The sequence below is a fragment of the Phyllostomus discolor genome, chromosome 11, assembly GCF_004126475.2.
Source record: "Phyllostomus discolor isolate MPI-MPIP mPhyDis1 chromosome 11, mPhyDis1.pri.v3, whole genome shotgun sequence".
In the NCBI taxonomy this organism is placed as follows: domain Eukaryota; kingdom Metazoa; phylum Chordata; class Mammalia; order Chiroptera; family Phyllostomidae; genus Phyllostomus; species Phyllostomus discolor.
In genome coordinates, this window is record NC_040913.2 from 3,378,054 (window position 1) to 3,395,306 (window position 17,253).

Below are 17,253 nucleotides of genomic sequence, written 5' to 3' on the forward strand. Positions count from 1 at the left end.
CGCACGGAACGCGCCTCGGCCACCCAGTGAAATGCAGCACTGACACGTGCTACGGTGAGGATGGACCGCAAAAGCGCACACCACGTGAAGGACACCGGGCACAAGAGGCCACACGCTGTGTGATTCTGAGTACAGGGAAGAGTCCAGACAGGCAAACCCACTGAGACGGGAGACCGGTGGCCGTCGGGGCGGGGGAGACCACGCCATGCAAACGGCCTGGAGCCAGGTAGAGACGGTGGCTGTACAACGCTGTAAACGCAGTAAATGCCACCTGAATCGTACCCTTTACAATAGTCCATTTGACGTTCATATTTGAATCTCATGTCTTTTTTTTAAGCACTAGGGGAGAAAGTCCTCAGTAAATGGAGCCGCGTCAGACGGAAGTAAAAATGACTCGGGACGTCTCTATCATAACATAGAAGCCGGCTCCAAGCAGACCGTAAAGTGGGAAAATGAAAACGATGAAGGCTTTCGAGCAGCACTGTCCAGCAGAGCTGAGACGGCAGGAGTCCTGAGCTGTCCCCTACCAGTAGCAGGCAGCTACTGAGCGCCTGAAATGTGTAAATAGATGTGTAATTACACTTAATTTACACTTACAATTTCAAAGGCTGTATGTGTCTTCCAGTGGCTAGTAGAGAGGGAGGGGCTAAAGCAGGTTTATAGTTGTTCATAAGGAAAATACAGTAATTAATAAACAGGAATAAACTCCGGTTCAGGGAACCACAACTGTAAACCTACTTTTGCCTGTGCGTGTACCCTTTTTCCTGTATGTACATACCTGTGATAAAGCTTCATGTACAGCACAGTGAGATGTTAATTACTAACAAACACAGAACAACAGTAATAACACACCACACTAAAAGTTGTGTGACTACGGTCAGTGTCTCCATCTTCCCGAGGATCCCACAGAACTGCACGCGCAGCACGGAGACCCCAAAGAGAGCAGGGACACCGTCCCAGGCAGAGCAGGGAAGGACCGCACCGTATCTCCTCCCACTACCCAGAATGCTGCACTACTTAAAACTGGGGAACTGCTTATTTCTGGAATTTTCCATTCAATGTCCTCAGAATCGAGTGTGGGTGACTGGGAGCACAGAAGGCGCAGCTGCGGCCAGGGGTTGGGGGGACGACTGCACTCACACACCGAAGATGGACAAAACCCCTCACTCTTCCCGGGGGTTCCCTCCCGAGGCTCTCAGAAGCGATCCTCTGCCGTGTGTGGGGAAGGGACCGCTCCTGCCCCGACAACCACACAGTGAGCACGCCTGTGGGCTGCATGCTGGAAAGGAGACGTCGTTACAAAAGTCAAACCCTGTGTGGTTGATGAGGACAGAATCAGGGGGTATTTAGTGTGTATCAAGGAAGGCATGAGCTAAGGAGAAGTGTCGATATTTCACTCACAATGGAAAGGCAGCCTGCTAAAAAGACAGGAAAGCCTAAAACGAGGCAGGCAAATGGAAGTACTATTTACGTCATTTCACGTCTCTGTTGTACGGAATTTTAGAAGACAACATTTGGAAGAACACGAGTATGGAAAATGCAAATTACCCGATCATTCATGAGAAGGTCTTTCACGATGAAAGTGGCTACCAAGGACTTGAGCGGAGCAGCAAACTGGTCGGGGGCGAGGAGGGCGATGTGGCCGATAGTGACCAGCGGGGTTATGAGATGCTCCAGGTTGCTTGGATCTAGGCTCTTATGCAGAGGCTGAAAATGAAGGGAGGAAAGTATATCCAACTCCATCAACATGCAAATAGACTGTTCACACATTTCGTTTTCAACTTAAACTACAGGAGTTCTTATACACGTAGTACATGGCATAATTAACAACTCAAGCTCACATTGAAATTTTCCTAGGTTTTCACGTCTAGAAAGCATCACGGGAAAGTATTTTTGGTTTTGCTCCGGTCATAGTTAGAGGCAGGTGAAGAAACATCTCGGCATGGGGACCATGTTCGAGACTGAGCGGGTTCACCAACACTCGTCTTTGCTCGACTTCCCGGGCACAGGGCGCCTCGAGGGGCGGCTGCCTCGGCAGTCAGGCGAGGACAGGTGAGTCAGTTCAGGTGAGCAGGACACAGAGAGCGCGAGGTACGCCGTGCCCACACGGATGCACGTTCTTGCTCCTCGCTCGCTGGCTGGCTGGCTGGCAGCCACGGGTCCGGGGCCTCGCCAGGCAGCCGCTGGTCAGAAGGACCGCGTGTGCCCGAGCCACTGAGACAGGAACGAAGCCCAAACACCCACTGGACTTTTCCAGGAGCAGGGAAGAGCTTTTATTATACAGTCACATGCACTTCTCATGGATTTTTATAGCATCGCATATCAAACACCATAACTAATAAAACTATTATTCTGATACCAAACCCGACCAATACTACGCATTTTGCCGTGACAAAACAATGGAGCTCCCTACCCTCACATACAGAGTATCTCAAAGGTACTTTAATCCTTAAAACCAAACACTCAGGAGAGAGACTATGATACGCTACCACTGGCCGAAGGGGGAGGGGCAAGCCATGCACGTCTGTATCTGCATGGTCTGTGTGGTGGCAACGAAATCGGTCCAGAAAAGGACATTACGCACTGGGACATCAGCTGCCTCTGAGACAGGGAACAGGGTAGCTGGGGACACAGATGCTGGGAGAGGCATAAAACTTACCACTCTGTCACTATGTGGATATTTGTCCTGCATCTTTTGATTGTGAAGCAAGTAAATATATTATTGAAAATTTTAATGACCGATTCTATTGAACTGATGCTCTGCCCTCCCACACCGAACACCAAGGAATCTAAGCTGGAAAGGCAGCACAGAGCTGCACTTTCCCAATGTATCAGGACAATATAAAGCCTCGTTTAATCAAAAGTGCATTTAAACGAGTTAACTTCTTGCCGACTTCCCTCAATACTTCCATTGCACATCTGAGCTCCAGCTTGTTGGTCACGTTATGAACAAAAATATGATAATGTAAATTAGTTTCAATTAGTTTATTATAATGAGTGTGACGAGTTTCCACAATAAAATAATAAAATCATTCTTGAAAAAGCAAAAGTGATGGCCAGAGCCTGGACTAATAGTAACCTCACAAAGATCACATATCTCTATGAAGCCTTTTCTCAGAAAGCCAGCCAACCCTGTCTTAGGAGGACTGAAGGTTAGGTTCTTGTAAAAATGAAATAAAATGATAGGCATTATCAAAATGAAAATACAAGTATCCTAAAAATTCAAGTTATTATTAGCATTGTCCTCTCCTCCCCATCATTAAAAAAAAGGTTAAAAAAAACCAAAAGCTTTCTATGCATCAACATGAATTCACTGAAGTCATTCTCACATACAAAAACACATTACAGATACTGTTGTTAAAGAATACGACTTCTCTTCCTCCTTCAGTTCTTTAACATAATACGTAGAAATGTGACAATGTTAGAGTCAATGTTTATAAGACAAAGACCACAAGTCGAAGTATTTATGTAGATAGCTTCAACATATTCCCACACTGTTTTGATTTCACTCAAGGCTCGTGAACTAAAATTATAAGTTAGAATAAATAATATAAAATACATAATGAAAAGATATACTTTAATATGACATAAAATTAGATCCGTCATTAGTTTATTATAATTGAGTGTGACAGTATAACCCTATCTACTTTATATTACCAATCAGTATTGATTTACAAAACCCCCATTTCATTAGTATCTCATAAGTAGAAATCTAATTTTCAAACCTGAAAAATGACAAAACAATCATCTATTACCTATCAATAGGTAAAACTTTATATGTAATTACTTATTAATGTTTCCTAATACCAAATACACCAGAATACAGTGTATAACATATAATATATACATATTAAAAATTATACAATTGTTTGATATCTTAATCTGAGTTAGTATAAACATGTGAATAGTCAGATACTTTCATATTTTAACCACTAGTCAGCATCAGTTATATGATTCAAATATGAAAACACAGTAGGTTCTCACACAATCTCATGTTGTTGAGACACCACAGGAACTTAACTCTTGTTTGTGGTAAAACTGTTTTTGTTAGATGTCATTTCACTCAAACTCGCAGAACCTCTCAATGAAGTTCAGTGAGGACTTACTGTATATTATAAAATGATGTATCTCCAAATGAGAACATTCTGTAAAATTATTAGTACCTCTTTTGTAACTATAACATATGAAACAAAAAATCTTTTTCTCTTTACCTCAAATATCTGTGCAAACTGGGTCTCTTTACTGGAAAATATTGCATGGATACAATGAATAGCATATTTGGCCTGACGGGGGGGTCCTTTTTTAGACTTGTGATGTAAAACAGGAAGCAAAGCTCTAAAAAAGAGAGAAAAACAAAAAATCAGAGAAATCAACATGACTTCCACCAGGTACTTGCATTGTCCACTCAGATTCATTTTCAATCGTGTATCGTTTTGCTTTATAAGCATCCACACTAGAACTATCATCCCAATGCATTTCCCTTTCACAAGTGCAAACACACACGAGGAGGCCGACCCCGCCAGCCTCCCCTCTGACCCTCACTGCAGCTGCTCCCGCTACCCTGCCGCCTCCCACACGTGACCGCTGCGAAGGGACCTGACGTCCCCTCTGCCCGACGCTTCCTCCACCTGGCTCCAGGGCAACCTAGGGAAAGGGACATCTGATCACCTGACCAACACAAATCGGTGCTTTCTATGTACCAGACAGCATTAAAAGTCCCAAATCCTCGCCTTCATGCTACCAGCATATTGGGGACAAGGCTAATGATAACACAAAAATTAGCAAAATATGGGCTGTGTCCGATGGTGATTAATGGCCATGGAGGAGAACAAAGAGAAAGAGGAGCGGGGAGGGTCTGTGAGCGCGTCACAGGTGTCAACAGTCGTTGGAGAAGCCCCCTGCGATGGAGTTCACAGCGGGGCGGGCTCTCAGGGAGCTGGGCAGTCGCACAAAAGACACCGAGAACAAACTAAAACGACACACGGCAACCTGAGGGGACACTGTACACCCACATCAGAGACAGAGGGTCACTGTCCCTGCCCTTCCAAGTCCTCCCAAGACAGAGAGTGGGAAGAGCAACGATACCATGGGAAATGGGCTGAACATAAAGAACAGAAAGGTCTTCAAAACACATACGCAGATTACGCCGTGAAGCACGAAAAGCTTTTCACCTTGTCTTATTTTCAGAAGAACACAACTCTCAGCCCGCGGAGAGGACCTCCGCCTCGGGCTCAGGCCCGTCACCTGGGCGCGGACCCCTCCCCTCCCGCGGACAGGCGGCACACGGGAGAACACGCGGCACACCGGAGAACACCCGCGCCAGGTTCCGAGCACCGGACTGGGGCTCCGCCCCTGAGAGAGGGGGAGCTGCGGGAGCCGCTGACCCGCCCCCACCTGCCGCAGGGAGGGGGCGTCTGGCCCGGTGCAGAAAGAAGGGGCCCAGGCACAGCCTGCGGGTCACGGGGAGCTGAGGGGAGCGGGGCCAGGGGTCCAGGGAGGCCACGGGAGGTGCCCCCGTCTCTGGGGCAGAGCCCCGGAGGGGGCGCTGCAGAGAGAAAGAGCTTGAGTTCTGGGGACGGACCAAGTCGTCACCGGGAGAAAGTCAATCAGCAGAAACAGGTGCAGAAGCGGCACCGGTGACGGAATTAGCAAAGGCGCTGACACAGCTATTACAAATAGGTTCCATGTGCCCAAGAAGGTAGGAAGAAAACATCAATCAACACAATGAGCACAGAAATAAAATACATAAATAAGACCTAAATGGAGCTACTACATATGAACAATACATAAAGTAAAAATATACTGGTAGGAGTTAAAGCAGAGTATCCGGGAGTGAGCAAAAGTAGGTTTACAGTTGTTTGTATGAAAAAATAAATGATAGGCTCTCAAGAATAAACTGTTTTATGTACTCACAACTCTAAACCTGCTACTGCCCACTCCTGTACATCACAGAAGAAAAAGATCAGCGAACCCCATGACACAGCAGTACACAATATGCAGAATATTAGCGAGTAGTCAGAGAGAGAAGAGCACCGAGCGTCAGCGGCCTGTAAGGCGGCCCCGAGCCGTCAGAAATAAAGTGCGTGGGGCTGGAGTCCCAGAAAACAGGAGGTGGGGAGAGGGAAACAATGTCTGAAGAAGTACTTTTCCAAACCCGATGAAAGTAAACTCACAGTCCCAAGACTTACTATAAACCTCCAGCAGGAGATGTATGATTATCAAATTTCTAAAAACATCAGTGAGGAAATTCCTCAGAACAGCAGACAGACACACAACACACACGGGGACAGAGGATGAACGGACACTCCCCACCAGAAACCACGCAACGGGAGACAGCGAAGGTGCTGAGGCGAGTCCCCATTCTGCACTCGAGCAGGGGTTCGGAGGGATCCGTGCCACGCTGGTGTGAAACGCCGCTGATGCCACAGGAGAACACCAGGCCAGGGTTTGGGTGCTTCTGCGCAGGGCGACACCCCGTTTCTCAGAAAGCTGCCATGCCACGGCCAGGTCCACAGCCACGGCTGCCCCACCTCGATCTCCTCGCGGAACTGTACCAGCTGGTGCTCCCTGCCAGCGTGAGACTGTGACAGCTGCAGTGACTCCTCCCCCGGTCCCCAACTTCACTGGGGACGCGTCTAACGTTTCACTGTACGATGGTGCCTACTGCCTCCTTTGTTATGGAGGCACTTGGTCCTATTTTATCGGGTTTACTGTAAATAGACGGATTTTTTTAAAAAACCAGAGCCCTTTCATCATCTATCAAGATGATCTATTGTGTGCCGTTTCCCTTTACCCACTTATAAAACAAACTGCAACATGAATGTTAGTCTTACTGATAGCAACACTCTTGTGTTCCTGGAACGAACCACATTTGATCATAGTACAAGGGGGGACCCCCAAAAAAACCGAAATTATCTTTCTGGAAGCCTTGTAGTACAGGCTCCCCCCACTAGGTGAGTGTTCTAGGAACCCATTTCCATCAGTGGGCCAGTTGGCGTTGTTGTGAGAGGCTGCAATCAGCTTAGTGAATTTTTTTTTTTAATTTAAAGACTCTTTCAACACTTGGCCCACTTCGTGATGGGAGATTTATGAGCACATCTGTCCACAGGGAGCTGCGTGTTCAGTTTTTGGCCAAAAACAGAACAACCCCTATGCCCCACCCTCCCCAGTCATCAGATCTCACCTGTAGTGACATTTTTTTGTTTCCCAGATGAAAAATGTCCTCAAAGGAAAATGTTTTGCTGATGTGGAAGAGATGAAACAAACAAACAAACAAAGCCCCCAGCAGAAGCACTAAAAGGCATCCCAGTTGACGAGCTCAATACCTGTTTTGAGCAGTGGGAAAAATGTCTCGATTGGTGTACTCCATCAAATGGAGAATGCTTTGAAGGTGACTGACATTTCAATGTGAGAATAAATAGTTTTTTTCTAAATAAATTTTGGGTCTTTTGGGTCCCCCCTCATACATTCTCATGTTACAGCAGCATACTCTCTTTTCACTAGTATTTTATTTATAATTTCAGCATCAATGTGTGTTAAGGTTTGTCTTAGTTTCCTTCTGGGGGAATTGAGCATTACTGCTAGTTATCTTGGCTTCGGGAGCAATCTGAATGCTCCCCCCGCCGCCATCTCCTGGATAAGTAAAAGAGAATTAGGATTTCAGGTTGCCTGTAGAAAACCTCTTCAACACACAACTTTACTGGCACTTTTATTAGAGAGTAATTTTCCTAAATTTTAAAAAATAATTATAGCCTATTATGTTTTTCTTCCCTCTTCTTGGGTCAATTTTATATCATCCTTTAAAAACATCCAAGTTTCCAAACAGATACAGCCACACTTAGGACTTAAATACAGAGAGGAAAACGTTGAGAAAAGACGCACGAGAGGTAGGGAAACAAGAACAAAGAAGCGGGATGTGGCAGCACAAGCGAAACCGAAAGCGAAGGGAAAAGGAATGCAGCTCGGTAAACAGGGTGGCCCCACAACAGAGGGGCGGCACGTTTTCCCAATCCCTGCACCCTAGGGAGTGCCCTTCGTGGGCTCTGAAACACAGCCGGGCTGGCTAGGAAACGCCTCCGTTACACTTTCTGGTCCGCCCAAACTCCCCAGCTGCCGAATCACTGACTTGGGAAATCTCACGCGGTCGGGAAGAAACTCGTCAGCCGCACTCCTCCTGGGCTGTGCATGACCTCCTTTCCCCTCGATGTTTGTGAAATCACTGCTGTAGTCCCTCAAAATGCAGCAAACTCTATCAGGAAATTTTCCTAAAACATGAGCTTTTTTCATTTCCAGCTTCATGTTTTCATTTAGAATAATAAGCTTACGATTACTTTTTTAAAATAGTCTGCACTTTGCATAACTGTTGCCTTCTCTGCAGAAACCAGTCACTGCTTTTCAGGATCTGTTACTCCTCCCCCTCCACCGCCTTTATTTCTTGGCCCACTACCTCCACATCCCATGCAAGTTCCTCACGCTCCATCTCTAGCTTCCTGCTCACATTTCCTATATTGTTTGTTGACTCCTTGCTGCCTGTCATAAATTGTGTGCTATAAGCCAAATGTTTCTGCTCTTCTTCACCCTTAGCTCGGCCACTCTCCTTTTTAATACATTACTTTTGTTCTCCCCCACCCCCACCCAGATGTTCATTTGCAGTTTAACTTTCTTGGCAGTTTAAAACCGTTTAAATTTTCTTCTTAGAAAAATGAAATTCTTCCAAATAGTGCTTATCATCTTTTTAATGCTGAAATATTTACATAGGTTTCCTGTTTGTTAGTTTGTATTCTGTTAATTCTCATTTGAATAACTGGAATTCCCTCTGGCTCTGCCTTTTAAACGGAAATGCAGGCAGCGTCACCCAGATGAGTGAACAGTGGACAGCTCTCCTGAAGATCCCCACCGCCGCTCCCAGCTCAGCTGCACCCGCACCGTCAGCAGGCTCAGGGGCTGGAGGAGGGCCTGGCGGGCGAGGGCCCGTCCCTGTGTCTCCGCTCTCCAAGGCTGCTGAGACTCCCCCAGGGGCGAGAGCCAGGCCCGCTCCAGCGAGGGCTCTGCTCGACGCTGCCAGGGGACTCTCTGCAGCTGCACACGAGCTGACTCTGGGGGCGGTCAGACTCCAAGACAGGCTGAGTCGGAATGAAAACCAGACTTGCCACCATTTTTGTTTAGTGGGTCAGCACATCATTTTTTCTGTTCCTGCAAGTTGGTAATAACCTTGCTTCGTGATTCTAACAGGAGATTTGCTCCTCCTTTAGAAGGAAAACAGGTCAGCCCAAAGACAACCAGCGTGACCACAAACGCTGGCCTTCAGCCCCAGTGCAGCTGAACGGAGGCTTTCCTCGTTTCTCTCCAGCGGCCGCGCCTCGGTCTCCTCCCCTCCGCACCGCGCAGACAGAGCGCACCAGACACTCCCCACCCAGCTCTCCTAGCGCCGGCGTGTTTTTGTTGCAGCGTCTCCTTAGACACCGTTTCTGCTGTTTCTTGTAAATTATTTTGGTAAATTCGAAAGAAAATAATGTAATAAAACATTTACTTTGTCCTTTTTTTTCCAAAACCAAGTCACCCAACTTAATACTTGAACACACAGACATGGCCCACACGTCTGAGCCCCGGAGACGCGCACTGCGAGCCACCTCCCCGAGGGCGAGGGCGGTGTGTGCGAACAGCAGGGGCTCAGCGGCCGGCGGCGCACTCGCCTCGGAGAGACACGCAGGACCTCCCCCACCCGCAAACCCAGTACTTTTCACGCATTTCAGTTCCATATGACAGCAGCATGGATTCTAAAATACCCATGCATGTTCTAAAATGCCGACCTGTTTACCTTCATCTTGCAGTTCTCCTATAGAAAAATCAAACAACTTTTTAGTATCACAGGTACCAGGAAAGACAGTGTGGAATGAAGACAAAAATCTCCAGTACACGAATGTCACTAAAATCTGTTCTAATCAAGACAGAAAGTGTGCCAAATACATATGGCACCACAGGCCCTGCCGACAGACAGGCCCAGATTCCAGTCTCCACTCTGCTGCTCGATGACTGAATGACCCAGAAACACTCACCTCGAGAGAGAGAGCACTCAACTCCTCCCACGGAAGACTAAGACGCTAAGTGCTACACTTTCGTGAGTGTTACAAGGTCGAAGTGAGGTAGTGCAATACCGGCATTCCGTAAATGGTACAGAGTTACGTACAGAGTTTACACACATAGTGTGTGTGTGTGTGGGGGGGGGGTGTCTACGCTCTGATCGCCAATCTGCACACAAGAGTGACAGCACCACGCCAAGTGCAAGTCCACGCTTCAAGCTCCCTTAAAAATTAAGCAGTCAGACCCCTGGCTGGTGCAGCTCAGTGGATTGAGCACGGGCTGCGAACCAAAGTGTCGCAGGTTCGATTCCCAGTCAGGGTACATGCCTGGGTTGCAGGCCACAGCCCCCAGCAACTGCACATTGATGTCTGTCTCTGTCTCTGTCTCTCTCTCTCTCTCTGTTTCTCCCTCCCTTCCCTCTCTAAAAATAATAAATAAAATCTTAAAAAATTAAGCAGTCAGTCCTAAACCATAAAGTTTCTTATTCTGCCCAAGGAGACTACTGTCACAAAACTATGGTATGTTTCACTCATCTTTAGTAAATACCTTTGTCTTATTTACCAATACTTTCTAAAATTAAGTCCCCACGAACAGACAGGAATAGTAAAAAAGGCACCTGAGACACTAAGAGACTGTCCACATTGGTAAGCATGCTACCGCCACTAACTAGCCAGTGGCTAGTGCTCGAGAAGTCACGAGGCAGAGGCCAAACCAGCACCAGTGCCCGAGGACGGCATCAGGAGCGACCTCGGATGCCAGATGCTCCCCAGGGGCGCTCCCCAGGGACGGGGAAGAGGTGTACAGAGCACGGTGAGCAGGCATCCATACGGAGGAAGGCTTAGTATTTTGAGCTACTACAGAACCTTGACCAACAACCAACCACTATTGGAGATTCCCAGAATACACACAAATTCCAGTTCTTACGAACACTGGCACACGCACGCACACATATCACACACACACAGCTACGTCCCCTCCTCCCTGCGTCACGTAAAGCACCGTTTCATTCCAGAACCCCGGCGACCCAGCCCTCTGAATCACCAGGGAGAGCAGAGAGCGCGAGGCCAGTCCTGCGGAAGCCCCTGCGGCTCCCTCTGGGCTCCGAAGTCCTGTGAGAGGTGTCCTCCGCGCCACGAGGCAGCCAAGGCTGCTTCGCTGTCAGGCTGTTTCCACTGAACTATTTCAGTAACGTGGATGCTTCCGAAAGAAATGACACGTGCACCCCACGTTTTCATGAATCTTCTAAAATACCAGGAAGTGCTTTCTCCCAGAAAATGAGAATCGAAAGCAAACACTATCAACTTAAGATAACCCAGCCATTATTTCCTCAAAAGATAAAGTATTCTATTACATAATTCAAGAAACAGTAAATTACTTTTCTATTTTCCAGAATATTTATCGGAATAAACTCGACTCACGATCTGATGTGCGGGAAATCCTCTTCAATCTTGCTTCCTGTGTTTTTGAAGATTTGGAGGGCAGCTTCTGCTACTTTTTCATCATCCATTTTCAAACAAGCCAGGAGGGACTCAAATGTCTCAGCAGAATGAAACGAGATGGGGTGTGTAAATGAGAGCACCTAAAAAATCAGTCATAAAAATGACCTGTAAACCCTTTTCATCTCTACAGTATAAATCTAAACTATTATGTAGTAGAAATATAAATCAAGTACAAAAGTAATTATGCTAACAAGTAAATGAGAGCACTTTAACATTTAAAATATGCTCAAATATGTAACAGGAATATTCTTGTTTAAGACTATAAGCCAAAGAACTCATTTTTTTCAAAATTAAATTGTTAATATAGTTTTACTTAAAATAATTTGGATTTCGGTTAAATTTTTTTAAGGGAAATGAGGGTAGGAGAAAAAAGAACCAAAAAAGGAATTTAACAAAATATCTCTATTCCTCTAAATAAAGGTCATTAGAGTAACTAGCTAATAACATTTTGGGGGAAAAAGTAATCTAGGGAAGTAAAACACCAGCTAGTAAAAGATGTGATAAGGTTACAATAATCAAGTCAGCATGGCACTAACATTAGAAGAAACGTAAAATAGAAAAGGAAATAAACAGACCCTAGTACATATAGAAACTTAGATGATATAGACCATAATAAATTATAGAGAAAACAAGAGAAGATAAATGAGAATGAATGGGATTTTTAATAAATAGTCTTCGTAAAACCGAGTAGTTATTTGGAGAAAATCAAATTGGGCTATCCCCCAAAACAAAGTTTCGAAATAAATTTCAGATAGGTTATGTTTCAGGATTTAAAAAACAAAAACAAATAAAATTCTTTGAAAATCATGGGACTTATTTTAAAGCTTAACCGACTCAAATGTGGAATGGAAAACAAGCAAGAAGAAAAACACATTATGTACGATGGCCAACACAAGCAGTTATTTGGAGATGCACGGCAGACGGGGGCGGCAGAACCACGAAGGGCAGCAGCAGCAGCGCGGCACGCAGGACCCGCACACTGGGGGCGGGGGCGGGCCCTCGAGGAGCTCCGAGGGGGGCAGAGCACCAGCACTCCGTGTTCTTTTCACTGGCACTCGTTTTACTGACATGCTAACAGCTTACTTTACACTCGGATAGAATACGTTTGTACATCAAATATGTCCTATGAAACAGCAAAAGAAATTAAAAAGCTCACTTAAATCAGGTAAAAAAACAAACAAAAGACTGAGCTATCAGCAGAAAATGGACAGAGAACAAAAATAATGAATCCCTCATCGGGAAAACACTAATGGACTGACAGGAAAGGTGTACCCTGCTAGTACACCTATGCAATAACTATACAAGTTAAAAGCTTGATTTTGCTTATAAGATTAGGAAATTTCTCAAAAACCTTAGTGAAAGATGTCAGGGATATGTGCCTCAGTAGTGGCAACAGGTATAAAATGTAAAATATCTAAATATCCAGCAATAGAGAAACAGATGGAAGCATTATGACATTCCAAAAGTGAATCATTACTTCAAAACACATTTATTATTTTTACTGTAAGCCAGACACTTGACTACACAACTCCCGTGCACCATCTAACTCAGTCGTCAGCAGACTAAGCACCATCACTGTCACCCTGCATCACAGGCGAGGCGCGAAGGCAAAGTCACGTGCCCCAAAGCACACATCTACCGAATGACAGCCAGAAACCTGATGTTTTTTACATTCTTAAAAACAGTCTTAGAAGACACTAAAAAACAAAAAAGCTTGTATTTTAATAAGAAAGAATAGTCAAGACATAAAATTGTACATTCAGTCTGATCTGAACTCTGTAAAAATCAAAGATTAAAAGGAATAAAAGTATTTATGTATGCTTTATGAATGCTGTTCTTTATAATTTTACAAAGTTGTCAACATTAACCAGTATTTTTATGATCAGTGTAAGGCAGTAGTACATTAGCTAACAAAAGATATGACGCAGTTTGAAAAAGAATTTGTCTCCTTCCGGATAGGGCAAGCACGTTTCTTGCTCATTAGTAATGAAACCTTCAAATCAGAACCCACCATTTTAATATGATTAATATCAGGCTATAATACACAATTTAAAACTAAAAATATTTAGCCCTGGCCAGGTGGCTAGGTTAGTTGGAATGTTGTCCCTGTACACCAAAAAGGCTGTGGGTTTGACCCCTTTTGTGGGTCAGGGCACAAATGGGAGGCAACCAATCTATGTTTCTCTCTCTCAAATCAATAAACATATCTTCAGGCGAGAACTTAAAAAAAAAAACAACACAAAAAATCCCCCACAATCCTACAAATAAATTACTGGGTTGGTCAAAAAGTCTGTATGGTTTTTTCCATAAAATAAAGGACACATTTTTCATTTTCGTGAATAATGTTATTGACTTATATATTTTGAGTATGTTGGCTATCTCCCATGTGGCATAAAGTTGACTGCTCTTAATTAATGTCTTGATTTGATCATATCAACTTCAACTGGTCTACCCAACCGTGAGCATCGTCCAGTGAGAAATCTCCAGCACAGAGCTTCGCAAACCACTTCTGACACATTTCATCAGTCACAGCACCTTCCCCATACAGTGTACGGATCTTTTTTGTATGTGTGTTTCAGTTGTGATTTTTACTTTTCTTAGTAAAGCATAATATGCCAAAAATGCTGCGTATATTCTTCCATCTTCAATATTTTAAAATGACTACACAAAAATTCAATATTGGTAAGATTTTTTTGAAAATGTACACTGATATGGCAGCTGTCATAATACCATCTAACAAAATTGTTTTGAATGAGGTTCAAGACAAGTAAGTGTTACTAGACCCATTTTACAGAAAAACCAAACCCTTTGGCCACCCCAAGCCCTAAACACGATGGAGGAGAAAATCTCCCCCGAGGCTCCACGGTCCCCAGGGGCACGCTCACCTTCAGCAGTTCAAGGCCTGCCCTGATGGCCTGGTCGGTCGGCACGCCCTCGTCTTCATCGTCCGCCGTCCCGTCAATCGATTTGTTCACTTGCTTAATGAGAGCACTAAAGAAAGATTTTAAAAAGAGTCATTTTTAAGTGTACCTTATTAGCAATGTCTAAAAAAATCCTAAATATTTTCTAGATAGCCCCCACCCAAACCATATACAAATGTGATTTTCCAAACATTACTGCAAAACAAAAACTGTATTTTGAGATGCTTCTTTGAAAAACCTGTATTTTCTTTTGTCCATTCAAATGAGTCAGATATTATTTCCTTTGCTGTCTACTAATGTCGTCTATATTTTTATTCCTCTATTTTCCACGGAAGGCTTATGCCCAAACACATGAACGACAGGGGTTTTCTAATCATCTAAAGTTCGTAACTTCCCCAGTGAGAAGAGAATCCGTGCTGACACAGAGGCTGGATGACAACATTACGCACTTTCACACCACTCAGTGTGCACCCCTGGGGGGCAGCCGCGCTGGGAGAGCCAGACATGCCACGGCCTGCCGCTGCCGCTGCCGCAAGGGGCAGGAATACCCAGTAACGGACATGCAATCCTGTCTCACTGGGGCATTAAAGCAGATCAAGAAGGAAACATGTTTTACCATTTTCTTCTAAAAACAAGCTTATGTTATCTTTAAAACAAACATTTGTAAATGCATTATAATTATCTAAAATAATTATTCACACTGGTATTTTTTTTATAAAAAACCACAAACACCAGGTTAAAGACATAGTATGTATCAAAATATGGGAAAATTCGTTATTCAATGGCCTCTAGTAACTTTACTAGATCTGCATTTCTACAAAAATATTACGTACTCAAATTTTAAGGTCAAGCTAGGAGTCAAATGTATTGTCTCCCTTGCAGGAACCTTTCATATTTATCATCTCCTTAACAGTTGGTGTCTCTGAGGATATTTTTCTCTCCTTTTCTACCCATTTTCCCCAATGAATCAATTCTCATAGCTCTAACTATCCCAAATAAAAACCTTCAGCCTGAATCCTATCCCCATCATTTTTAACAGCCCCAAAGTTTTCTTAACTAGATGTCATCATACAGGAATGAAAAATATCACATATCCAAAATTAAAGGCATTATTTAAGACCACGAAGCTCTCAGTCTAGTGAAGAAATGACAAAAAGAAAGCAAACTAATACATAATATGAGAATCAAGGAATAAGGACCAGAAAAAAGGCCAAGACCAGAAGCAAAGTTCTTTTACCAAGAGCAGTTAGAAAAGGTATTTCTGAAAAGGTACAACTGAGCTGAAAACCTAAGAATAAGAGCTACACATACAAAAATCTGTCAATAGAAGCATCGACCAAGAAGACAGAAGAAAGCAACTAAAATTATGAAAAAAAAAATACTAAGTTCAGATAATCAGCAATGGTTTTCTATGTCAGCCAAAGTCACCTAAAATATAGAGGGGGAAAAATCTACTTACAAATGACAACTCAAATATATAAAGCAAGGCAGAAAAAGGTTTAAACACACAGAATCTGTATATAAGCTCTAAAATTAGATGAAGGCTGCATACAGAGAGTCAAATAAATCAAGGCAAGTATTTTCCTAAGATGGAAATGCAGTATTATACAAGAGACATTTTTCACTAAATCTCTAAACATCTCAAGGGAATACAACTTGGTGTGGGATAAGATTCAACAAACCCATTTTATGGCTCATCTGAAAAAATAAATCAACATCTGGGAATAACCTCTAAATTTTAATGGGGAGGGACGAAACAACTTTGTTAATGAGATAAAAATGTACACTAAAATCCTCAAAACACAAAGGAACCCAAGTGAAAATGTAGTAAGAGTCCAAATCATGTAAAAATTTATGCTGTAATAAGGAAATATTTCAAATCATTTTATTTGAAGGAAAACAATTTTTTCAGTAATCATTTTATTTAAAACAATTTTTTCAGTAATCATTTTTCAGTAAATTATTTTATGGAAGGAACACAATTTTTTCAGTAAGTGGAGTTCATACAACTAGCTAGCATATGCTTAAAAGGATGAAGCTCTAACTCCACCTTATACTATAAGAAATTCTAAAGCAATTGAAGATTTAATGCCAGAAACATAACCATTTAATACCAAAAACAGAAATAACAAGGACTACTGATAGATTTATATAGTTTAATATTTATTAAAGTCAAATTGAGTTAATAGCCTTATTTTATAAAACATTCTTTTTAAATATATTTTATTATGCTATTACAGTTGTCCCATTTCCCTTTCATTCCCCTCCACCCTGCACACCCTCTCCCACGCACATTCCCCCCCACTTTAGTTCATGTCCATGTGTCTTAAGTTCTTTAGCTTCTACATTTCCCACACTATTCTCACCCTCCTCCTGTTTTCTACCTACCATCTACACTACTCATTCTCTATACGTTTTCTCCTCCTCTCCTCCTCCCATCTCCCTGTTGCTAACCCTCCTTGTGGTCTCCATTTCTGTGGTTCTGTTCCTGTTCCAGTTGTTGGCTTCGTTTCTTTTTGTTTTAGGTGTGGTGGTTAATAACTGTGAGTTTGCTGTCATTTTACTGTACATGTTTTTTTATCTCCTTTTTCTTAGATAAGACCCTTTAACATTTTATAAAATAAGGGCTTGGTGATGATGAACTCCTTTAACTTGACCTTATCTGAAAAGCACTTTATCTGCCCTTCCATGCTAAATGAAACCTTTGCTGGACAGAGTCATCTTGGATGTAGGTCTTTGCCTTTCATGACTTG

General features: G+C 43.5%; 1 protein-coding gene across 1 annotated transcript in view; it reads right to left on the reverse strand.

Moving 5' to 3' along the window:
- The window catches only part of PDS5B (PDS5 cohesin associated factor B), a 127,507-nt gene that overhangs the window by 31,298 nt on the left and 78,956 nt on the right, over nt 1-17,253 (reverse strand). Inside the window, exons 18-21 of the mRNA XM_028526750.2 lie at nt 14,465-14,570; nt 11,499-11,659; nt 4,212-4,335; nt 1,549-1,707 (exon numbers count right to left, since the gene is read on the reverse strand). Of these exons, the coding sequence (XP_028382551.2) occupies nt 1,549-1,707; nt 4,212-4,335; nt 11,499-11,659; nt 14,465-14,570 (550 nt within the window). The remainder of the gene's footprint in view (nt 1-1,548; nt 1,708-4,211; nt 4,336-11,498; nt 11,660-14,464; nt 14,571-17,253) is intronic.